We start from the raw sequence: 24,361 nt of genomic DNA on the forward strand, positions 1-24,361 counted from the left end.
TGGTGTAGTCCAAAATGTAATGTAATCCAAAAGTCTATGTGAAAAACGAATGGTCTTTTTGTCGAGGGAACCGGTGTCCTGCTAACTTCAGGGTGGCCAACAAAAAAAGTCATCCCTGCGGCAATCTATTCCTTTAACTGTCATAGCGTCTGGTTTCTAAAGAATATGATCACCAAAGTTAATATCCCACCTGTGTAGGATCCAGTGGGTTTGGATATACAGCGCTGCAGGGTCTCTCTCTCGGCGAGAGGCAGTTTTCTCTGGAATGCTTGTGTTTATCTGACAGCTGCGGTGAACCTGTAAAGGGCGAGAAGGTGTGAGCAAGGCTGTGATATCAGTAACAAACCAACACATCCTCTCGCATCCAGACAGCCACCGTGACTCTGATCTCACGCTCATTACTTTGCTAACCAGCCAGCGCATGAAATAAAGATGCCCTCCTTGCTTCTCCCACCCGCGGGGGTGAGAATTGTGCCGCCGGGGTGACAGACATCGATTTCACAGAGACTCCCGGACCGGTTTGGAGGGCAAACTCTGTCCCTCATCTATTCCTCCTGAATAGGACTGAAGCGTTGACGCCCTTGTGTTCCCAGCGATAGCCATCAGCGCACTACAGCCCCTCAAGCGGCTTTTAATGCAATCTGTAATTCTCCGTAAACGTTGGCTGTCTGCCTGTGCTTTATGGCGGTCCCTGCGGATGCAAGAAGTGCTGCCAAGGGTAAACCGTAAGATTACATAAATGTCTCCATACGTATTCCTGCTTTTATGATCTGTGTCTGCAAGTAAACAGATCACAGCGAGGCTGAATGAAGAGAGATAAGAAGCCGATGAAGAGAGAAGAAGAGACAGATATATCTGTAAGCTATAGTAATATGGCTTTATATTGGCCGTATTCTCCTTACATATGTTATGTGGGCACTTAAATTGTAATTTTCACTCTCTTTCTAAAAAGCTTAAGTTAGGATTTTTATGTTGCTGAGCTCACAAGTGTGTTCAATGTAGAAAATTGTTGACCTGTCCACTATTAATTTTAACTTGTAACATGGATCAGGGTTCCCACACCTTATTTAACTTCAAATTCAAGGACCTTTTAAGGACTTTCCAGGTCTAATACCGTCCAATTCAAGGACTAAATGTGGGGACACATTTACAAGTGAGAGCAAGGTTACATCGTGTTACCTTTTAAGATACATTGTTACAGTTCCCTTTTGAGGGAACTCGCGCTGCGTCACTGCGTTGACACTTTGGGGACACCTCCAGGGGTAAGTACATCTGAATGTGTATATCAAATTCAACCAATAGTGAGGCTTAACGACAAAGACAGGGATGACGCGGGAGTCGAGAAGTATATCACTATCTAAAATATTGCCAAAGACGGCGTTACAGGGACGCAGGAAGTATGGCAAGAGAGACGCAGCGTCTCGTTCCCTTCTCAGGGAACAACAGTTACATACGTAACCCGAGACATTTTCATGTGTCAAACACAACTATGCAAAAAAAGGCATTTTGGTATGAATCAACATTCGCATACAGAAGATATAAGCATTTAAAGCGAACAGTTTAGCACGTGTGCCTAAAAAGTCTAGAATTTTTATGATATTATCCTACACTAAAATAATATGGACTTCTTGCATAAAATAGATTGAAGCACTTTCAATATATTTTCCAAAACTTCCCAGGGCCTTGAATTATTTCCCCCAGATTCACAAACTTTCAAGGATTTCAAGGACCCGTGGGAACCCTGATGGACACTACATCCATATTTTTTTTACAGTATATGGTGTTAAAGGGGACATATCATGACAATCTGACTTTTTTCATGTTTAAGTGCTATAATTGGGTGCCCAGTGCTTCTATCAACCTAGAAAATGTAAAAAAGATCAACCCAGTAACTTAGTTTTGGTAAACCATTCTCTGCCAGCATGTGAAAAAGTAGGTCATTAAAATTTGGCTCCCCTTGTGATGTCAGAAGGGGACAATACCACCCCTTACTCTGCACTATCCAACCACGGCACTGCAATTTAAACAGCACATTTTTGCTCACGCCTACAAAGTGTAAATTTTAACATGTTATAATAAATTATCTATATGGTATTTTGAGCTAAAACTTCATATATGCACTCTGGGGACACCGAAGATTTATCTTAAAAGTCATCTTGTGAAATGTCTCCTTAAACACGTTGTATGACGGTGCCGTCTGTTGCGTCATGTGTAGTCGATAGACTTACCTCTGTGGTAAGTTTTATTTCGAACATCTCAGATATCAAATGGCTCACGCGCTCTCTTTCATTATAAACCGCCATAGCAAACAACACAGGCTACTACTGAACACAAACACAAGCATGTGTGAGGTATTTATGCCTGTCAACTACGGTCACTAGTGGTTTCGTATAGGCCTGCCCATGACTGTGATGTGATTTCTGAATGACGCATTGTGGCAGCACATTTAAAATAAGCTGAAGTACATCAAACACATTGCAATAGAGGCAAAAAACATGTGCCAGCCTGTTTAAAGGCTGCTGTGTGCTCATCTCAGTTTTGTCTCACCTCTGGCACTGGACGGGGCCGAGCTGATCACATTGGGAGAAGCAGAGTGATTGGAGCTGAGGCTTGAGGTAGATGGACTGGGCTGGAAAGATAAAAAATGACATACATGAGAAATAAAGCAGTTTTCTGTGCTTAAAGGTCCACTGTGTGGATTTTTAGCGGCATCTAGTGGTAAGAGTGTGAATTGCAACTAAGGGCTGAGTCCACAGCTCATCCCTCCCTTTCCAAACGCATAGAGAAGCTAAGGTAGTCGCCACAGGACAAACACATTATCATCTGAGACAACGACTCATACTCAGGTAATAAAAACAATACAGTTTATTATGTATTATGATAATATAGTTATGTAGATTATATTGCATTTCTGTCAAGAAAGTTACACAATGCACCATTAAGTGCTAGTGGGTTATGAAGGTGAGGTCACAGAAAAATCATTTGGTTTGGATCAAAGAGAAGTTAGATCTGTCTATCCAATCCATAATTCACACCTACAAATCCGATTTTCACAATGAGAGCAAAGACGCAGGAAGATTAAGTGGGAATTTAAAAGTGAGAGATGAAAAGGAGAGAGGCAATTAAAGAAGAGGGAACAAATAGAAAAAAGGAGATCAGGAGAAGATATAAGAGCGAGCGAGGATAAGAGAAGTCAGGTTTAGTAGCTCACAGTCTGTATGTATTTGTGTGTGTGTGTGTGTGTGTGATGCAGTTGCTGGGAGCCGTAAAGTGCCGAGCATCCTGGCGAGCTCACCTGCATGTTGAAGACTTCATCCGAGCTCTCCGACTGGCCCGTAATGTTGCTCACTTCGTTGGACGCCTGGGATGAAAGTGAGGATGAAGAGTATCGATTGGCTGCTGGGTAGCTGAGGGGGCTAAATGCACACGAAATAAACACAATTACAACACTTACAATAACACACAGTGTTTTCACAAGTATAAAATGGTTAACATAGAATTTCGTAAAGGTTGAGGGAGATGTCAAACAACACGGTTTGCTTTTGTTTATTAGTGATCAACTAGCCAATGTTCCAGTGTTCATTGCATTGCACTGGCAGCACAAAAGGTCATGGGTTTGATTCTCAGGGACACACATGCTGATAATAATGTAAACCTTGAATGCACTGTAAGTTGCTATGGTAACGCAGCATTTGTTTTCAACAGCCTAGACAGCACACATTTTCTCTTTAACTCTTTCCCCGCCAGCATTTTTTTAAAAAGTTGCCAACCTCCGGCAGCATTTTTTATGATCTTCACAAAAGTTTAATGCCTTCACATACAATATCAAATGAAACAACAGACCCTTTTGCTTTCAAACAAAGCACTTCTCAAATATGGGTAGGTTTCTTCAAATACACGAAATTTTGAAACGAAAAGCTGAGACTTTTGATAGAGATTAGATTCAGAGCGATCCTCAAAACATAAACTGACATACAGCTGTTTGCCCTAAGGCAGGGGTTCTCAAAGTTTACATTCAAAGGTCCAAATCTGAATTCTCATCATTTTCATAGGTCCGGAAAAACTGGTTATTACAAAAATTGTTAAGCATGGTATTAACTTTATGTAAATCATTTGTTTATATAACAAATCAACACAAAGAGTTTGGAAAAAAAGTATTTTCTATAACAAGTGTATTTTGCATTTAAAGTTAAAAGGAATTTAAACATGAAACACATGTTTGTCTTCCATCAGATGATCCGCGGCAAAAAAGGTGTGGTAAACCTATAAATTGGCCGATGATGCTTGCTATGCTTCTCAATGAAATACGATGAAATGCCGCTACATCCAAAAGCCAGAGGGCGCTCTCGTGCAGAAACTCAATACGCGCTGCAGACGAAGAACCATACACACACAGCTCCAGGAAATGGCTTAAGGATATATTTATATTGCTGTTCTTCAAACCTTTTCAGGTATTTTTATGACAATAAAGAATAGGAGTTACTGATAGCCATAGTACATAAAATAGCTACATGAAATAGCTGTGCATAATATCTGGGTGTGATGGCTACAGCGTCGCACAGGACATTTTTAAATAACTCGTTTTATTTTCGGACCAGGAATACTTTGAAATCTAAAAATAAATAAAAATTAAACGAATGGTTTACAAGTTTAATATGCATTTTTAATGTAGCAAATGCACACATTTAATCAATCACATAGAAATGTATGCACTTGCAATATTAAGTGGACGCAGGTCCGGATCAAATTCCCTTTGGGTCCGGATTCGGACCAGAGCCCAGACTTTGAGAACCCCTGCCAAAGGGCGATACTTCCGGGTTTTTTTTTTAAGTTGCCACCTGGTAGATAATTGCGGTATTATGGAGTGCCTGAAATATTCGTTATTGGCAGAGAAGCGTTTTCTCTTAATTGACGATTTAATTCGTCAATGGCGGGGAAAGAGTTAAAATAAATTTTAGATTTTTAATAACCGAAATTAATCTGTTTGGCTATATTTTTGTCTACAAAAGTAATTTTAAGCATTTAAGCATACACCTTCAGATTAAAATAGTTAACATTTCAATCAAGTGTTTCTAAACTTTTGACTGGGAGTGTAGGTCAACCAACGACTGCATATGTGCATCCTGTGCTATAGCACCCATCATAAATTTGCGATTGCATTCATTTGCCTTGATGCATTAGATGCTTTATTCAAAAGCGACTGACAGATAAACATTTATCAGCATTTGTGCAGCATGTCATTCAGAGTGATAGTTAAGCCAATCAGAAGCCTAAAATAGGTTATCACCTGCGTCGTGCCACCACGCGAGCCCCTCCGTCTGGAATCAAGATGTTAGGTGCAGAATGTCTCCCGACACGAGGGCTTCCATTAGTAAAGTGAATCGTGCTGGCCTGCATGTACGCTGGAAACTCCTTCAGGAGGTAGAAAATAAAAAACGTTACCCAAAACAGAAAAGCTATGAACGCTTCTGACCGATCACAGTGCTTGGATGCTTACCTGTATGCCGAGGCTGGACTTCATGAGATGAAACTGATCCACTAGTTTCTTGTGCAGGGGTTTCATGTCCTGAGGTACGAATTTCTCATGCACAGCCAAACCAAATTCAAGTATGTGAGCCTAGAGGAGCAGCGTTAAACAAAATGTATTTAACTTCTATAATGTGATGCACATAACACAGTATGACATGCATTGTACATGGGTTAGTAACATAAAGCCAAACATGTTGTCTACCCTGAAAAAATATTAGATCATGTTCTTTATTTATGTTCTATATATTTAATATTGACTGCATAAGGTCATGTCAAATATTGAAATCAATGATTGAAATCAAACTTTGATGCTTTAAATCTCAGAATAAGATAAAGAGACTTCATCCTGGATTTTATAGACTGGGTCCCACACAAAACGACAAAATCATCTATTTAGAAAGTATACAAATAGAGTCATGTTGATTTTAAAACGGCTTGCTTTATAATTTAATGGTCAGCAAATTAGATGTTTTCCCAGCAGTCTATACGAGATCTCTTTCATGTCTGTAACTGGCTTATATCCATGGTTACGGTCCAGACAGCAGCTTTAGATGTCCGGCTCTGGAGAGATTCTGGTTACTAAGCAGCACGGGCGTGCAGAGAAGAAGTGAGAGCTACAGAAGCCCGGCTTCTTGAAATAGTAACAACCGAAGCTCAAACGCTAGACATAAATGATGTAGAAACATGAAATGTAATTTTGACAGTATGATAATACAGACCTGCTCGAACATGAGATCTCTGAGACGGCTGATCTTATCTCCATCCTCTGGGTGATTCGTAATGTAGTCCTTTGCGAAAAATGCCTGCGGGAAACACAAGAGTTAACTTCTGTTTCCCATTGCATTGGGGAGGGCTGGACGATATGGCCAAAATTTCTCTGATATACTTCTAAATTGCGGTTGATGCGGTATGAATGTTAAAAAAGCCTTGGGATAAACTTCAAAGAATGCCCACCATGAATGTCAAACTTCTAAACAAATGAATTTGCCAGGTCTATGAAGCTTCCTCCTATAAAACAATATCATATAAAATAAATTAATAAAAATTTTATAAAAAGGGGTGGTTAGTAGTAAATCGCCATCACCTGCTTTTCAAATGGAGCGGCATTTACTACACAGAGAAGCTCGGCAAAATCACGTTCATAATTGTGGACAAATCGCCTCCGATAATCTATGCGAATTTGCAGAGCTTCTCTGTGAAATACGGCTTTGTGTAGTAAATGCCGCTCCATTTGAAAGCAGGTGATGACGATTTATCGCCCACCCCTAGGTATAAATAATTTTATGTTAATTTTGCCAAAGATATGATTTGACGCGTGGTACAGTCACGGAGAGTGTGGTTGCTTAGCTACGAAAGACTCCACGGGAGCGCTCTTTGGAAGGAAAGAAGCGACTTGATCCGCAATTAACGCACGCTTTTATACGTGACATGAACGGCCACAGGTTGCTGTTATGTATATCGAAATATCTGACATTTGTTTAGAAACCATATCATTAAAAATAAAATAAAAATAGCGCAAAATATATTGATATGGAATTACTGTCCAGCCCTAGCATCAGGTCTCATGTATTTTAAGCAGGGCTTTGAACCAGATTTTTTTCCAATTGTTTCAGTATTTTAACGTTTCCGGTTCAACCCTAATATTGACGTTCCTGAATCGGTTAGAACAAAAAAATAAGTTCCCGAACCGGTTAATAACGTTCCATGTCAGCTGTGGGACATACAAATAAGTAGGCTGATCATTAAGACATTAAACTTAAATTATTAGTCTACATAATTTTCCTTAAGTCTCTATCTTGTCATCAAACATTAAAAAAAGCTACATTATGTAAGCGGCATAATTGTAATTCTGACATGCCTACATTTGTTTCAGCATTATACGTGAATTAAGACAAGGACAATTTCTGCCATGTCATTTATTGATTTATAAGCAAACATCTTTAACAAATGTTTTTATTAGAAAAAGAATACTGTGGTATTTTGAGATCATTTTGTTTGTATGTGTCCTGTCAGGAACAGAAAGATTGTTTGCTTGCTTTTTGAAACGCGTCTCTCCGTGTATGCACTTTTGAGTGCACTTAAACAAGTGCGCACACACACAGACGGAGGACGAATTCCAAGCGGCGCTTCAAGAAGAAGATGCAGCATAAACAGTCACTCCACATAAAGTGAAAATTACGTTGTTTTTCAGTGCTTTGTTCACTAAATGTATTTAAATGGACTACAGTATGAGACACAGTAGCGCAACTCTCTCTCAAGTTTATACATCAAGAGTTCTGATCTTTGAAGGACATAGGGATAATCACGTTTGATTGGAGTTGGACCGGACACATTCAACCACATGTGGGATAAAAATTGTACAGAAATAGCTCACTTTAGCTCCTTTTGCGTTAACATTTGCAAGCCTTTAAAACGCGTGCAAATGATCAGCTTTCACCATATTTAACCCTTTAAATGGCGCAGCCCTTTTTGAGTGGGGGGTTGCTGAAAAGGTGATATACACCTTTAAATTAGTATAACTCTGGCCTTTTTTTTGGTCTAGAAGCCTAATTTTGGTTTTAATTTTGGTAATTTTTTGTTTTAAAGAAGACACTTCAACGTTTTTTAGGGAAGTGTCTGGAGGTGAAAATATTCGTTTTTTTAAAGCAGTTTACATTTATTTGAAATAAATAAAAATGCAATATAGTATTATTTTTAATACATAAAATTGTCAAAAAACTGAGGTTTGTGCTGGTTTGCTGCGAGGTTTGCTGCATACTTGTATCACAAATGAATAAATTACAGTTACTGCATTATTATTACTGCTAAAAGGTTTTGAAATATGAAAACTACATTCTTAGACCTTTTCAACAATATATAGTTTGTCGTGATAGATTAACATTTACATAGAAAATATTGAAATAAATGTAGGTGTCCCGCTCATGGGACAGCACCATTTAACGGGTTAAATTTGCGTACTAATCTGCGAATCGCATGCGAGTCGAACTGTGGGTCGTGATATGTACGGATCACGGATCAACTGCGATCCGTTACACCACTTATTAGTATTAAAAAAACAAACATCTTCAGATACTTGGAAGCCTATAATATTAACTTCTTATGATTAAGCATTAGAGACTTGGGCTGGAGCAGGCTACTTGCTGGTAGCAAGCTTCGCATTTCTCAGATGAGTCAACAACGACTGACTTCACCGAGTCATATTGCACAGAAATCTATTAACCAGTTACCATTATTTTAAATAAACGTTTCTGTTCCGGAACATATATTTTTTGAAAGTTTCTGGTTTTGTTTCTGTTCCTTGCAAAACATCAAAAGTTTCACAAATCAACCTTAGTCATTTTTCATCTGTACAGTATGAATAAGATGCATTATTATCATCTTTTAAAGAAAAGGACGCTGTATCTGTCGCTCATCTCATTCAAGGACAACAAGCTGATATCGCCAAAGAGACAGCTGATGCTTTAAAGTTCCCTCCATTCACATACTGACCCTCATTTGATCCTAATAAAGTTGAGGAGAGTTTAACGTTATATAAACGTGTAACGTAGCAATGAGTCGAACAGTGAAGTTCACGCTGCCCACCGCCTGATGTGATTGGATACTGCAGTAGAGCTGGAATATGCAACTGCCATCCAAAGTGAAGAAACTCGCTGACCCTTGCTGTCAGTCTGAGCGCCAATTTATAGACCAACGCCGTTCGAATGCTATGAACTGATGAATTGTTTTGAGTGCTAAAGAAAGGGAATTAAATTATACCTCTGGCTTAAAAACGCCAATTACTGTCGGAGCTTAACACCGGCCGAACACTCACGGCAGATGCATGATTTAATCGTAGCCGCGTTTAAAGTCTGCAGATCGCTTATAGACAAATGAGGTTTGAATGCAATAAACTTGTGAATAAATATACCTGCACCTGTTGCTAAGGTCAGATCCAAAGCAAGTGCGCTCCTCTGATTCTTTTCAAGAAACTTTTTTTAAGGAAGTTAGGGCACAATGTGTAAGATGTTTGCATTAAAATATCCAAAAATGGTCTCATGTCCAATTTATCCTCAGCTGTAGAAACCATAAACGTGTTTGACATCAGCGTATGACATCATAGTATCGCTCTTGCTAACAGCCGGAACTTTCAATAATCTAATTAGCAATACTGTCATGTTCACACATTCACTGCTGTACACTCCAGACTCTTTACCTCAGGAAGATCAATCGAGTATTTCAACAGTTTGCAAAAACCCCACAAGCGTACATTAAGGAGCACACAGCAGCTCAGACAGGCAGTGCATTAAGTCTCCAGTCAATATCTTTGTTTTAAGGTAAATACTGCAGTGAAGTCAAACCGAAAAGCAAGGTTGCAATGCAACAAGCTTTTATATGCTGTGGAAAAAATACTGTTGTTTTAACACAAGGAGAATCTGACTTCTTTGACAGCGTACAGGTTTTTACAGGAGGTATGAATGAATGTTAACGTTTCTCTGGTTTATCTGCCAGGCAAGGTCAAACGATTTCTCTATAGAGAAGATAAATGGCCCCGTACACACTGCAAAGTTACAGGAGTGACTACTGCATTGAAATATGGAGGTGATCAATTACCCTTCCGTGTGTGTTAGAAACAACGCTCACTCCTGAAACTGCAATGATTGACACGGTGGTAACCATAGCAACGTTCTGTCTTCTAGTGCAGGGGTTTTCAAACTGGGGTCCGGAGACCCCCAGGGGGCTTTTAGGAGGTTTTACGATACATTCAAACAGGGTGTAAGCGTAACGCTTCTTGTTTACTTTTAATGGGTGACGTCATGCTTTGCCGAACTGAATTGTGGATCCGTCAACGTCGCGTCACTGCCGCGGTTGAACATTTCTCAACTTTTCAAGCGCCAACGTGTGCGCCACCCAATCAGATCGCCTTATGCAGATAACCTAGTGCGAGCCAGTCAATTACGCAAGACCGGAGCATGTGTTGCGGCCACTGTGATTGGCTGGTGGCCACGCTTCAGACAAGCCTTCTATCAAGCATTAACACTTTCGCCCCGTGTGAGTGTACCATAAGGGCTTACATTCGTTAAAGGTGCATGTTAGTTAACGTTAGCGCTAGCGGATATGGGTACTGCTTATATTTCAAAAATAATATGCTATATTTTTGAGGTTGACAGAATACTACATGAAAGTCTGCCTGGAGACTATGCACCAAAATGATCCTCTAGAAATGATCCACCTCACATGTCAATCAAGGATTAAGTTGAATCCGCAATTTATCAACTAATTAAAATGTATTCGTACAATCCTCTAATAATTAGTCAACTATAAGGGGGCAGCCCAACCAATTATATATTCACAATACATAAAATATATAAATTGATATTAGTATTTTAGGTAGGGGGTCCCTTACAAAAGGTTCATCATATCTGGGGATCCTTGGCATTATGAAAACCCCTAGTCTAGCATGTTTAGCATTCGCTCTTTTATCCAAAATAATATAACAGTGTTACATTTTAACATTTTAATAAATCATGGTCTACAGTGTTGTGTGAAAAATCCACATATTTTTGGGGTAAACCGTTTTGTGGATTAACCAATTTTTTAAGCTTGGTTCGTGAAGCGATCAAATTTCTTGAGTTTTTAAATTTGGAGAGTGCAGATCGCAATGTTTTTGTTTTTAGGCATGTAGATTTAATTCGACATATTATTTCATGCAAAATCTGGCAACATAAGCAAGAAAACACCCTGATCCACATTTAAATGCATTATCAAAAACTCGGTTCAGGTTCTCTACACACTCCGTTTAATTCCTGTAAATGCGACTGTCAATACCTATACATTTTGCAGTACTGTATTTTCCGGACGCACTTTTTCCATAGTTTGAGGGGTCCTGGAAATTATAGTTAGGTGTGACTTATACGTCAAAATTATTTCATATAAACAAAAAAAAAACCATTACCGTCTACAGCAGCGAGAGTCCGCTCTATGCTGTTCCTGTATTTATGTAATTATATGAATTCAGTGATGCTGAATGACTTCACAACCTTTTTAAACTTGATTTGGCTTATCGTGTTAATTTAGACCATTCAACCTTCCAGGTAAGTTCTGTATGTTATGGTTTATCGTTTAAATAACTGATAATATTACTTTAACGTACAGACATCTATTTAGCCTGCTGTTCTGTCTGCTATTTTTTAGTTGAATAACTTGCCTTACCAGATTAAATGTCTGTTCTTCAGCTTGGATTTTGAGAAATTATTTTCTAAATTAACGCAACGTATATATGTTTTTTCCTCTTCAAAACACATTTTTGACTGATGCGACTTATACTCCAAAGTGACTTATAGTCCGGAAAATATTGTAGTTATTTTGGTAGTAAAATGCATTTGTCACTCCTGTGTGTGTACAGAGCAAGTGTGCCGCACAAGCACTGAAAAGTAAATCCAAAGCGTCTCCATACACCCCGCCTCCCCCATGTTATTCAATGGGACTTGAGTCCAACTAAACAATTTAATTACTCTTTAATTATCTTTTTTCCGAAGCTGGTTTCTGTCATTTACTGTAGTTTTTATCACACTTATGTAAATACAAGTGTTTGTTTTTATAATAAGTACAGAAGCACCAAAAAAACGACAACCGAATTTAGCTGCACCGTGTACGGAGTCAATGTGTGCTTGAACTCTGAGGGTATCCCACAATTCATTTCATACATGTGAAGGCTTTGTGTTCTTTGACAGGCAATTGAGTCGGTAAGGGGACTGGAAAACCTTGACTTTGATAGCGTGTACACATCAAACCGCCATTTATAAAATATGAGGACCTGGAAGATGTGAAATAGCATCATGCTAAAGAACATTAACCTCTTGATAGCGAGCGAGACCTCCGTTGACGGCAGCGTCGATGACTCCGTTCAGACACATGGTGAGAGGATTGATGTTCTGCATCTGACGCGTCTGACACTGCGTGATCAACGTCCGCAGCTGAAGGTTCTTGTTTTCGATCACCTCGATGGCATTTTCCAGCGGACTCACCTCCACCTAGAGCCAAAAACAAAGCAATGGTTGAATTATAAACCTAAATGGGAGGTTAAAGGCACACCGCGGAACTTTTTGGCCACTAGGGGGCGCTAGACATGTATTTTTCACGCCTAGCACCCCTAGAGGCCACAAGCGCCGCAGCACTGTCCCAAAGGAAAAGAACTGGCCAACCTTAAAACTAAACTAAAAACTAAACATTTAAAACGCTAAACGATCAACATTTTGAGGCATCAGGGAGAAACGCAGTCATGTTACAACTTTCTGATGATGAACTCGTCGTGGCAGAAGCCATTTCTCAATCTGAAGGTTGCAGCCTCCGGATGTCATATTTCTAAGCTTCATACGTCATCAAGACTGTCTTATTTCAGAATATTAACAATTACAAATGTTGACTATTATACTTAGTTAATCGTAATTGTTGCAGTATGCTTATGACTTGCGAATGTAATGCTCAGTTTCAATTGAGAAACGACCAGAAGTATTTCCATGCCTTTTTCAAAACAAATATTGTTGCATCGTCTCTCTCTCTCCCTCGCCACCAGGATTTTCCGCAATGGCGCTCGTTTTTCCTCTCTTTTCTGTGAAAATTGTCGCTCCAAATCCAAGTAAACCGATGTGTTTAGGTCTGCCGCTTTGTAACACGTCACGCGAGTGACAGCGGAACGCAGCAAATGAGGAAGAGAGAAACGCTCGGATCTGATTGGTGAATGAATAGGGTTTGGTTTTACACTGTGTGAGTTTGAGCAAGTTTGACTGCTATAGCATCCTGGATTGTAATGTAAATACATAGACAGTAAAAGAAAGGTAAATACGCGAACACCGCATGTGAATACAGGGAACTATATGCAAGATAATCGCCGTCATTTATAAAGAAGATCGCATTAATATATGAATCAAGATCGTGAGTTTGTATAAAAAATTGCCTAATGGTGCGTTTACACCAACCGCGGTAGAGGCGTGAAGCACGAGTGATTTCAATGTTAAGTCAATGTGCAGACGCGTTGACGCGCGTCAGGAGGTCCCACGGCGCGGAAGAGGCGTTCGGCGCGGAGCGGAAGACGAAGTCTTTTGAGTCACGTGACGTTTATCGACCCGCGCCGTTTATTTCCCCCCTATAGTAAGGTTACCCAATACAAACTGGTAACTCTCTTGATAAATGCACAAGTAACATCAGTCATCTTACAAACAGACACTCGCACAGCAGTTGCCCCTCCCACAAGAAGCGGATTTTGCTTCGGACGCGCGTCAAATGTTTGCTTTTTCCACGCGTCTACTCCGCTCTACACGCGCGAATGCATTCAAAGTGTTCAAGCGGCAAACTAGGCGCGGTAGACGCGATTTTGACGCCCAAAACGCGTTTGGTGTAAACTCAGCATTTAAGGGGAATCGAACACGGGTCGCCCGTGTCATAGGTCCGTGACACTAACACGGTGCCACAGAGTCACATAATAAAAGTTGCTCTCTACATTCCTTAAGTAGCCTCCAGCAAAATTCACGTTAAAAACAAATTGTGTGGAGGAAGTGATGTATGCCGTAAAGCAGTCGAATTTTGTAGTTTTTTTTGTGCTCTGGTTACTACCAGAAACCTTAAGTTTTAAAATACGAGTAAAAGCAATACAGACCCCGTCAGGCTATGGTAGACATGTCATTCAACCTATTTAAAGTCGATGTACTATCACAAGGGTCTTGAAAATTTATTAAGAAGGTTGAAAAATTACATGGTGTCGCTTTAACCCTAAAACATAGTCTATGTTTGTTTCTGTTTTTGTATTCTCACCAATTCTTTCCTCTCCACTTCAAACCAGCGTGAGATGCCGGGAAGACTCTGAACAAGCGTGAGCGTCGTCCTCTCCACCCACAGGCTCTGAAATTCAACAGCAAACTCTCATTTACACACATCACAGTTCAAATTAACCGAGAAAGTCGCAATTACAACATATCCCAATAAACAGGTGCCTTTCCCTCCTCCGGTATGCATAAACCATTTCATCTACCGTTAAACATCTCATGCTTTCAAACAAACTCATAGTGCTGCACATATTAAATTCAACATTCATAAATTCATTTCCTTTCCTTGAATCACCTGCGCATGTATAATGCACAGACGGGGGAGAAAAACTTCTTATGATATTCAAAACCGGCTCAGTTCAATATAATCGTATCATCTGGGTACGGCCTCAGCCGAAGTTTACCTCCAAATGAGATTTTTTCAGACATTATTACTAGGCGGTAAGTGGACAGGGGTGCCGAGGACCCCCAGTGTCTCTCGAAATGTAATATCTGGAAGGCTAAACAGTTTATTTCGAACACGGCCAAAGGAAATCTAACCCCGGCGGTGGATCGGATCCGCGCCCGGGCCGTGATTGTCTGAGCTGGAAATATTGAGTGTGAGGGGAAGTGAAATGATATTTGGAATGAGTCCCTAAAACTTTAATTAGCCTCTCTGGGCTGAAGATGTGAATAATGCAGCATATGAGAGTACACCTGAGCTCTTCACACACAAGAGGAAGGAACGAATACACAAGAGGAGAAGAGAAAAACTATAGGAACGAAGGCTGTCAGCTCACCTTAAACTCGTTCTCTTTGTCCTTGGTGCCTTTGTGAAACGGGCGATCGTAGCGAAACTTCCAGATGTGGTTGACCTTATAGAAGCTCTTGATGTTGTCGGGTACACCGTCACGCTGCAGGACATCCTGGCTGTCTGGGATCGGTGTGACAGCGTAGATCTGAAGGTCTGGATGAAGGGCTGTCAAGGAGCGTACTTCAACCCAAAACGCGTACAAGTGACTTCTTTGTAAAAAGTTTGTAATATTATCTGCACTGTAAATGTCGCTCTGTTAGTGCATGATGAAATACACCACTCTTGTCCTAACCTCACTGCATGTAAAAATCTATTTGCTTTGCGCTTGGTAACACTCAGCTTCAACACAAGCGAGGTTAAGATGAGGCTTTTTGAGACGCTGCAAATGCACGTCTGCGCGCTGGCTGAAAATCGATGCCCTTCCTCTCAAAGCGCATCCCGGGCTGAGAGACGACGGGTCGCAGGAGAGCGTTTGTTCAATTGATGAGACATGTGCCCGGAGGCCAGACGCTCAGCGAGTATGTGACGCTCCCTTCAGCGCAATTAAAGCAGACAGAGGATGTCAAACCGTATGAGCGCAGTATTTTGTTATCCGAGCCAGAGATTAATCGCTGCTCTTCCTGGACCCATGCCCTGCTCCATTCATATTTATGTGCTGATGAGACCTTGCCTTTGTAAGGAACAAGACGCTGGATATTTAAACATTTGCACGTTATGATTTCCGGCCACGATCTCGGCTTTCGGTGCAAAATGTGTCAAGTCATAAATCCATGGCAAAGTTTCACAAGATGATACTGTAAAATGTTTCATAGGCCCACTTTGTATTAGGTGTCGGGTCCTGATCACACTGTCCCGGCTTATTTTTGCGATAACAACAAGATGTTTTAAATGTCACGAACACACTATTTGGTTTAATAATTTGTAAATGTAATGTCATATATGTTATTAAAAGACGTGCATTTTTGTGTAATATTAAACTGTTCCTGTCAAAATGATTTTCAGCATCTGGGTTAGCGTGTGTTATTAGTTTTGAGTGGTAGTTAGCTAGGAATAACAAACCTGCAAATGTCGTGACTGGCCAATCAGAATAAGGGTTCCCACACCTTAGTTAACTTCAAATTCAAGGACCCTTCAAGGACTTTCCAGGTCTAATACCCTCAAATTGAAGGACTAAATGTGGGGAAACATTTCAAGTGAGAGCAAGTTTACATCGTGTTACCTTTTAAGATACATTATTACAGTTCCCTTTTGAGGGAATTGCGCTGCGTCACAGCGGTGACACTTTCAGGGGTAAGTGCGTCTGAATGTGTATATCAAATTCAACCAATGATGAGGCTTAACAACAAAGACAGGGTGATGCGGAAGCCAGGAAGTATATCACTATCTGAAATATTGCCAAAGACGGCGTTACAGGGACAGTATGGCAAGGGAGACACAGCGTCTCGTTCCCTTCTCAGGAAACAACAGTTACAAACGTAACCAGAGAGGTTTTCTTGTGTCAAACACAACTATGCAAAAAATAATTTTGGTATGAATCAACATTCACATACAGAAGATATAAGCATTTAAAGCGAACAGTTTAGCATGTGTGCTTAAAAAGTCTAGAATTTTTATGATATTATCCTACACTACACAGGGAATAATATGGATTTTTTTTCCAGAAAACGCCTTGCATAAAATAGATTCAATGACCTGTATCTATGTATGTATATTTTCAAAAACTTCCCAGGCCCTTATTTTTTTCCCCAGATTCACAAACTTTCAAGGATTTTTAGGACCCGTGGGAACCCTGCAGAATTAAAGGGGACAGAGAATGAAAAACCATTTTTACCTTGTCTTTGTTGAATAATGGTAGTCTAACCGCATTCACAAACATTGCTAGACATTCGAAACATCTCAGTCTCATAGAAATTCCCCTTTTAGAAATGTCAGCCAGAAAACAGCCCAATCTGAAAAACTGATGCTTATGACATCACAGGCATCTAACTGCCCATCCACTTTAAAATAATTGGCTACATTTTTTGAGTGGCAGCAAAATCAGCCAATCAGTAATGAGATTGCAAGTTAAGCCAGTAGGGGGAGCCAAATAGGTGCAAAACCACTTGTTTGAAATCCCCCACCCTAATAGAGCTATCTGAGAGAGGTTTTTAGGAAGGCATTACAGACCCAAACAAAAAAATGTTTGTCTACATGTCACATTACAGAACAAGGATAAATACTCCGTTCAACCATTCTATGTCACCTTTAAGCATTCCAACAAGCTGTGTAATAAGTGTCTTTAATTACTGTGTACTTACATAAGAAAAAATACATGAATACATTGCACTTATTTTGTACATACTGTATGTGTTGTTCGGGGGGAGAGTTCAGGGTTAAGCTTTTAATTAAATGCAGATATTTTTGATGCAAGAACAATGTACATTTACACAAATAGTTTTATTGAAGAAAAAATAAAGTTTTTTTAGATTACACATTAATCTGCGTTTGTTTGTCTGTAACACCACCAATTAGTTGAAATTCTGCTCAAAATACACTACTGTATGAAAGTTAAGGATCACTTACTAACTTTTTCCACATATAATAAAAGTGCACTCATTAAAACTATATAATAAGTCAAAGGTGAATTATAGGAATTATATTGTGACTGAAAAAATGTAATAAATATAAAAACTATATTTTTATATTTTATTATCTTCAGTAAATTCACCCTTCGCTTCAAAAATTTCCAAAATGTACTTTTGGCATTTTATCAAGCAGCTTCTTGTGGTTTCACATTAAGATGATTTCTAAACCTTTCTGTAGGAGTTCACATCTATTCTGGGTTCTCATTGGCTGCTGCTTTTTATTTTTGAGTCCAAGTCATCCATTTCATAAAACATTTTTATTAAATTAAATTTAAGTTTTTTTAAAGAAAGAAACTATATTTTGTCAACAAAACTAATTTCAGACATTTAAGCATGAGCTTTTAAATCAAGGTAAACATTTCACTCAAGTGACCCTAAACGTTTGAACAGTTTGAGGAAAAGTTAGGATATGTCGAATTGTATAATGCACCATAACTCTCAGAACAAGGGTTTTCAAACTTTTTTCAGATGACCTAAATTATTTACCTAAAATACACCTGAGATCTTAAACAAATATTACACATTTGCATGTTAAACTTCGAAAACAGAGTTTTTATCAGTGATATTTTAAAGGGGCCATGGCATGAAAATCTGAATTTTTCCATGTTTAAGTGCTATGATTGGGTCCCCAGTGCTTCTATCAGCCTTGAAAATGTGAAAAAGATCAACCCAGTAACTTAGTTTTGGTAAACCATTCTCTACAAGCACATGAAAAAATAGGTTGTTGAAATTTGGCTCTCCTTATGATGTCATAAGGAGCTCTTATTATAATGATACCGCCCCTTAATCTGCACTATCCAACCACAGCACTGCTATTTAGTGCAGAGAAAAGCACAATTGAGTTTTAATTGCAACAAACCACCATCATTGTGATCAGTGTTTGAATTTCATCAGCTCATTTGCATTTTAAAGGACACCCAAAACGCCACATTTTTGCCCACAACTACAAAGTGGCAATTTAAACATGCTATAATAAATTATTTATATGGTAAAACTTCACATATGTGCTCCGGGGACACTAAAGATTTATTCGACATCTTAAAAAAGTCTTGTGCCATGGCCCCTTTAAATAGTCCTTGTTATTATTACCTGTTATGGGACCCCCATCTGGTAATTTACTTTTATTGGTACATAAAACGTACCAATGTCTATTTTGCATAAGTTCTAAGTTTTCTGATTGTGTAATGGTCACATGTATATTAAACAAATAAGTATTTTATTTAAATTTTTTATTTTAAATTTATTTTAATTTAATTATTTAATTATAATTGATTAATTTTTTCATCAACTCACGAACCCTGCAATTCCACCCCAGTTTGGGAAATCCCGTCTTAGATAATACTTCAGCAAAACAGTTTGTGTAACAGCATCTAAACACCCATGGCATATATAACAGTCAAAGAGAGCGGGGTAAAGGATACACTGGGCATCGGCCTGGTAGATGGTCTGGTCGGGCTGGTTGGCGTGCTGCATGGCGATGGCATGCGGGAACTCATTAAGCATGCGCTGCTGAAACGCCTCCAGACGTTCGTAGTCATGACCGCGACACACAAACTCTTTATTCTGCAGGACATCATCTGGTTAATACTGACACCAAGTGGACATCAGGATTACTGACGGTGATGTTACTGACCTGTGCATTTCTCTTCACTTACCCTGAGAAAAAATGGGAACTTTTTCCCGTAGAAGCCGACCCTGAAGAATTCGGGCTCCAGTCTTTGCTGGTCCATTATTTTATCGTAGAATGATGCTTCATTCATCTGTTCATAACAGTCATAGAGTTAGTAGATATTTTACAGCTTAAATAAACATGTTTTTAGTTAAAGAGAGATTGCATTACACACATACGTACAGAAATTTATTAAGACTATTTAAAATGCATCATGTACTTTTTTAATGAGCATTTGATAACCTCATGGCCTGTAAAATGAGAAAAAAATACCCAAAATGCAGAATAAGCAAAGTTTGCACAGTGGATGTTACAGAATGCCTATACGGTATAGAAACTCTTATTGTAACGGAGCCAAAAAATGAAAACTCACTCTCATTTTACTGAGATTTCTGTAATCATAGTAGGATTCATACTGGTCTGCCAGCTCTCTGCACAGAATTATGCCATTTTCCCAACACTGCAGGGGTAAAAAGAGGTTTAATATTAGTTTAATTCACAGACAGTATTATGAATCACCAGCTGGAGTCACTAGAGGACCATTAACATCACCATTATTGTTGGTGATTATGAGAAAACACCACTATAGAGCAGGTGGACAAGTGACATCATCACCTATAGTTTATGCAAATATTATTGAATCCAATTAATTATTACATTATTTTGTAATTCATATATAATTATGCATGCAGTTATAACATCTCACCAGAGCTCTATGTGTTTTGTAGCAAAGAAGAAAGTGCTTTGTGTTTCATGATGCTTCAAAACCTACCAGTTATGGCATCTAAAAATAATATACACTTTACACATATGGGTGATTATATTATGAGTTATTATTTTTTCAGCTTGTTTTATATTTGTAATTATTTTCATAATTTGGTACTCATTGTCATGGATCACAAGATGTTATATAACATTTAATATTTTCTGTAAAAAGTGTCTTATAGCTGAAAATCATGGTTTCTTGATATACAAGATTAGTATTTTGAACTGTAAAGTTATAAAAAATTGAAAGTTATTTGTTAACTACCCAGTACCCACATCTATTAAGGTCACACTTTAACCCCACTCCCACAGAACTTGGTCCCTGAAAATTTTCTGTAAAATTGGCAGCGAGGCTTCTGTATGAACACAAATGCATCTCATAAATGTTCTTGGATCAGTAAAGAGGACCTACTAACATTGCCTAACATACACTGAAAGTATGGTTTGTGACCAGGAGGCAATAAAAATGTTGTAAGGGGCGTGGCGTAGTGAGGATTCGCTTGTCATAGCAAACACAAGTTATGGTTCAGCTCTTTGACACAAGGATTTAAAAGCAGAACAACATTCACAATGAGAAATCTAAGCTCCTTATGATCTTATCATAAACAAAAATGCACGCGTCGCGCATGGTTTCTCCAGAGAAAGAAATCACGAATAATTAGCAAACTTTAGATGCTGTGGAAAAATCATACCAAGTGCAGGACTTTAAATATGTCACGTGTCTTTACAGGAGTTTTACGGTATGAGTGTGAATGCACAAATTCCAGGAAATTACTGGCAGTGTAAATAAACCAAAAATCAAACGATCCCAGACAAATCCCAGAGGCTTTTTCCGTCTATTTTCCGTAATCTCTGTGTAAAAAGTGCTTGTGTGTATATGAGCCTGTCTGTAAAACCCAGCTAAATTCATGTTTTTGTGATTTACTGTTTTGTACATAAAATTGTCCTACATAATGTAAACAACATTCTGTGATAATATAAACTTAATATCTTTAACTCATTCCCCGCAAGCCATTTTTTGAAAAGTTGCCCGCCAGCTTTTTTGTGATTTTCACAAAAGTTTCACAAAAATGCCTTCCAGGAAAATTTTCTTCTAAAAACATATAAACATACAAATATATCAAATGAAAGAACAGACCCTCTGCTTTCAAACAAACAATAAACAAAGAAATAAATTGGGAAAAAACATTTCATCCTATTTTTATTTTTTCTCTGCTTATAAACTCCTAAAAATTGGTATTTTTCTTTAAAAATATTTTTTTTAGCAAAACGCTGAAATAATTGCATTTTTGTGAAGGAATTTTGTTAGAAATCAGATTTAGAACGAGTATCATATACAGAATTTAAAATTGGTAAATAACATTTCAGCTTCAGCTTTTGCATAAATTGGGAAAGTGCCATCTAGTGGATAATCGCAGTATTGCAGATTAACAAAAATTTATCAGGAAATAGAAGAAGAGTTTGGACCTTTCCCCGGTCGAAGTTCTGGATGATGGTGAGATGTAGATGTTCCTTCCTCTGCCATTCAGTCTGCATTGGATAGCTGAGAAACTCTCGCAAGGGTCTCTCGGACCATTCCAGCAGCTCATCGTAAAGCAAAAGTGTGTATGAGGCCTCTGATCAAATACACAAGAAATTAAATGTTAAGACCACTCTCGCCTGTTCTCTATCAAAAAGAATGTTTTAAACTGATATTAAAGGTGGGGGGCATGATTTTTGAAAAACACTTTGGAAAAGGGAGTCGGCCCGAGTACCAAAACACACTTGCAGCCAATCAGCAGTAAGGGGCGTGTCTACTATTCAACATCGTTGGCTGGGTGGCATATGTGTGGGGTGGGTCTATCAAAAGAAGGTCCAGATTCTATTGGGGTAGAGGTGTGTTTGTTTAGGTGATTTCATTGGCTTTCAGAGATCATGTACCCCGCCTTTAACCTCCGATGACAAATGATATTTTATATAGTATGATATCAAAATGTGCATCCTCTTTAATGTCCATTTAGTACACTTAGATGCTGTTTACACCTGGTATTAAGATGCATTTTGTTCAATCAGATCGCTAAATACAGGTGTAAACGTTTTGAGCTTGTCCACTTTCGACCACATTCAGAGGTATTCAAAGACGCATTCGACCTGATTGCTTTTGTGGTGTAGACCAAAACGCATCTTAATAGCAGATATAAACAGCCCCTTAGATTTTGTCAAGTGTGTCTTTGATTGTACACGTCTATAAATGACATCAATTTTTGTGTGCCCACAAGCAAGCTGTAACTCCCTGAAAAACTAGTTGTTTCAACTTAGCATGTGCATCATCTGATTGACTTTTATTTATTTAGTTATTTAAAGATAAATATTTTGGAGTTAATAGCAGTTGTAAACATGCTCGGGTGAGCATCTGTTGGAACTGCGCTCGAGTACCTGTGTAGTTTTGGGCTTTCAAGTGCAGTTCATACAGCTTGTGAATGTAGCGGATGTACATTTCTTCTTTATTCAGCTCTGTTTTGTAGAAGTTCTGTAGAAAGAGAGAGAAAGTTATGAAGCGTTATTCAATCCTGAATGAGGCTTGATCATTTCTACACACGCACAGGTGCTTGTGGGCTGGTTGCTATATATATGCACTCGTATACATGGAGGACATTTTGTAAAAAAAATGCAGAATGCCGGAAATTGCTCGATTCAAAGGACAAACTTGAAGAGTGAAAAGTGTTTAGTGCCTCTCGTATCCTCAGGGAATGAAAGCGCTGCATCACTTCCCTTATTAAAAAGCAGGTCTTGTATAGCTGGTGCTATTCAAATGACATCAAAACTAAAGCGAGAAACTCAGAGAAAGACATCAAATTTCGACTTTGACCGTACTAAATAAAAAACAATACTATAATATATTAGTAGATATTTAAGAAAACATGCTCGTGTATCTGTTTCTCTGAAAAAACGCTGTAACCAGTTATTCTCTTTTTGAAATGTGTTTTCCGGTCGTAATGTCTGTTTTTGTATTGGTCTGTGTGATTGGCCAATTTACTCAATAGTGTTTTTCGACAGCTCGGTTTCCAGTTATCATGATTGCTTAAATGAGACCGCAATGGCCCATAAATGCAACCTTTGGTGGACGCAACCTTAAGTTATAAAATTAAAGGTTTGCAATATGCACACTTTAAAAAAAAAAGGAAGATGAAGTTAAAACAACTTGGTTTTGCAAGTCAATTCAACATACTTTTATAAGTTTTGCCTTGTGATAAGTTGACATAACTTTAAAAAAAAATCACGTTTAAATTGTTTAACTTAATTTCTTAAGTTAAAGTAACTTAAAAAATATGTGATTTGACAAAAATTATGCATGTTTTTTTTACAGTGCAGACAATAAAAAGCATTGCAAATGTAAAATGAGCAGATAAACTTATGCCTTCCATCATCTATTGCAGTGGTTCCCAACCTTTTTAGCCCTAAGTACCCCCACAGCCCTATCAGTAAGGCTCAAGTACCCCTTCATCGAAACTAAACCAAAGTTGTGTTTTAAAGACAAATAATTAGTAATTTTAATTAATTAATTAATTTTAAACAATAAAGTAAAAAGCACTGACTGATGAAGCATGTTTATTTCAATAAACCACTATCATTGTGATCAGTGTTTGCATTTTATCAGCTCATTTGCAATTTAAAAGACCCATCCAAAAACGGCACATTTTTGTTCAGGCCTACAAAATGGCAATTTTGACATGCTGTAATTAATTACTTGTGGGGTGTTTTGAGATAAAACTTCACATATGGACTCTGGGAACGCCAAAGACTTATTTTACAAATTAAAAAAATTCATCATATGACCCCTTTAAGGGCCGGATTTACTAACAGCTTGCGCAAACCATCATTTTGGCGTTAAATAACGACTGAACTTACTAAAGACACGCAGTAGATCTTTAGCTCTGAAAAGGTGTTATTTTTGCGACCTTATTGCATACTATATGCATTTGTGGAAGTTTTCCTACATTAACATTAATGCGAGGAGAGTATTACATTTTGCCAGAGGAACATACTTTAAAATAAATATATAGTTTGCCAAGCCATGCTATGTGTAATTTGCTGGAGAAAAGAGGAGGAGAAGTCACGAGGAGAAGTCAAATCAGGCATTTCAAAACTTCTTTTACCCTTCATCTTTCGTCCTCCGGTTCATAGTGTACTTTTACTTAGCTGG

General features: G+C 38.5%; 1 protein-coding gene across 6 annotated transcripts in view; it reads right to left on the bottom strand.

Annotated features, from left to right (window-relative positions):
• Positions 1–24,361, bottom strand: part of dock4b (dedicator of cytokinesis 4b) — a 134,299-nt gene that overhangs the window by 9,931 nt on the left and 100,007 nt on the right. For all 6 annotated transcript variants that reach the window (XM_073853936.1, XM_073853876.1, XM_073853978.1 and 3 more), the window contains 14 exons: positions 22,594–22,687; positions 21,646–21,794; positions 19,787–19,873; positions 19,400–19,504; positions 19,166–19,307; positions 15,107–15,273; positions 14,317–14,403; positions 12,363–12,539; positions 6,249–6,332; positions 5,498–5,617; positions 5,288–5,412; positions 3,296–3,416; positions 2,548–2,629; positions 191–297 (listed from right to left, as the gene is read on the bottom strand). In XM_073853936.1, the coding sequence (XP_073710037.1) occupies positions 191–297; positions 2,548–2,629; positions 3,296–3,416; positions 5,288–5,412; positions 5,498–5,617; positions 6,249–6,332; positions 12,363–12,539; positions 14,317–14,403; positions 15,107–15,273; positions 19,166–19,307; positions 19,400–19,504; positions 19,787–19,873; positions 21,646–21,794; positions 22,594–22,687 (1,647 nt within the window). The remainder of the gene's footprint in view (positions 1–190; positions 298–2,547; positions 2,630–3,295; positions 3,417–5,287; positions 5,413–5,497; positions 5,618–6,248; positions 6,333–12,362; positions 12,540–14,316; positions 14,404–15,106; positions 15,274–19,165; positions 19,308–19,399; positions 19,505–19,786; positions 19,874–21,645; positions 21,795–22,593; positions 22,688–24,361) is intronic.

The sequence above is a fragment of the Misgurnus anguillicaudatus genome, chromosome 1, assembly GCF_027580225.2.
Source record: "Misgurnus anguillicaudatus chromosome 1, ASM2758022v2, whole genome shotgun sequence".
Taxonomy (NCBI): Eukaryota; Metazoa; Chordata; class Actinopteri; order Cypriniformes; family Cobitidae; genus Misgurnus; species Misgurnus anguillicaudatus.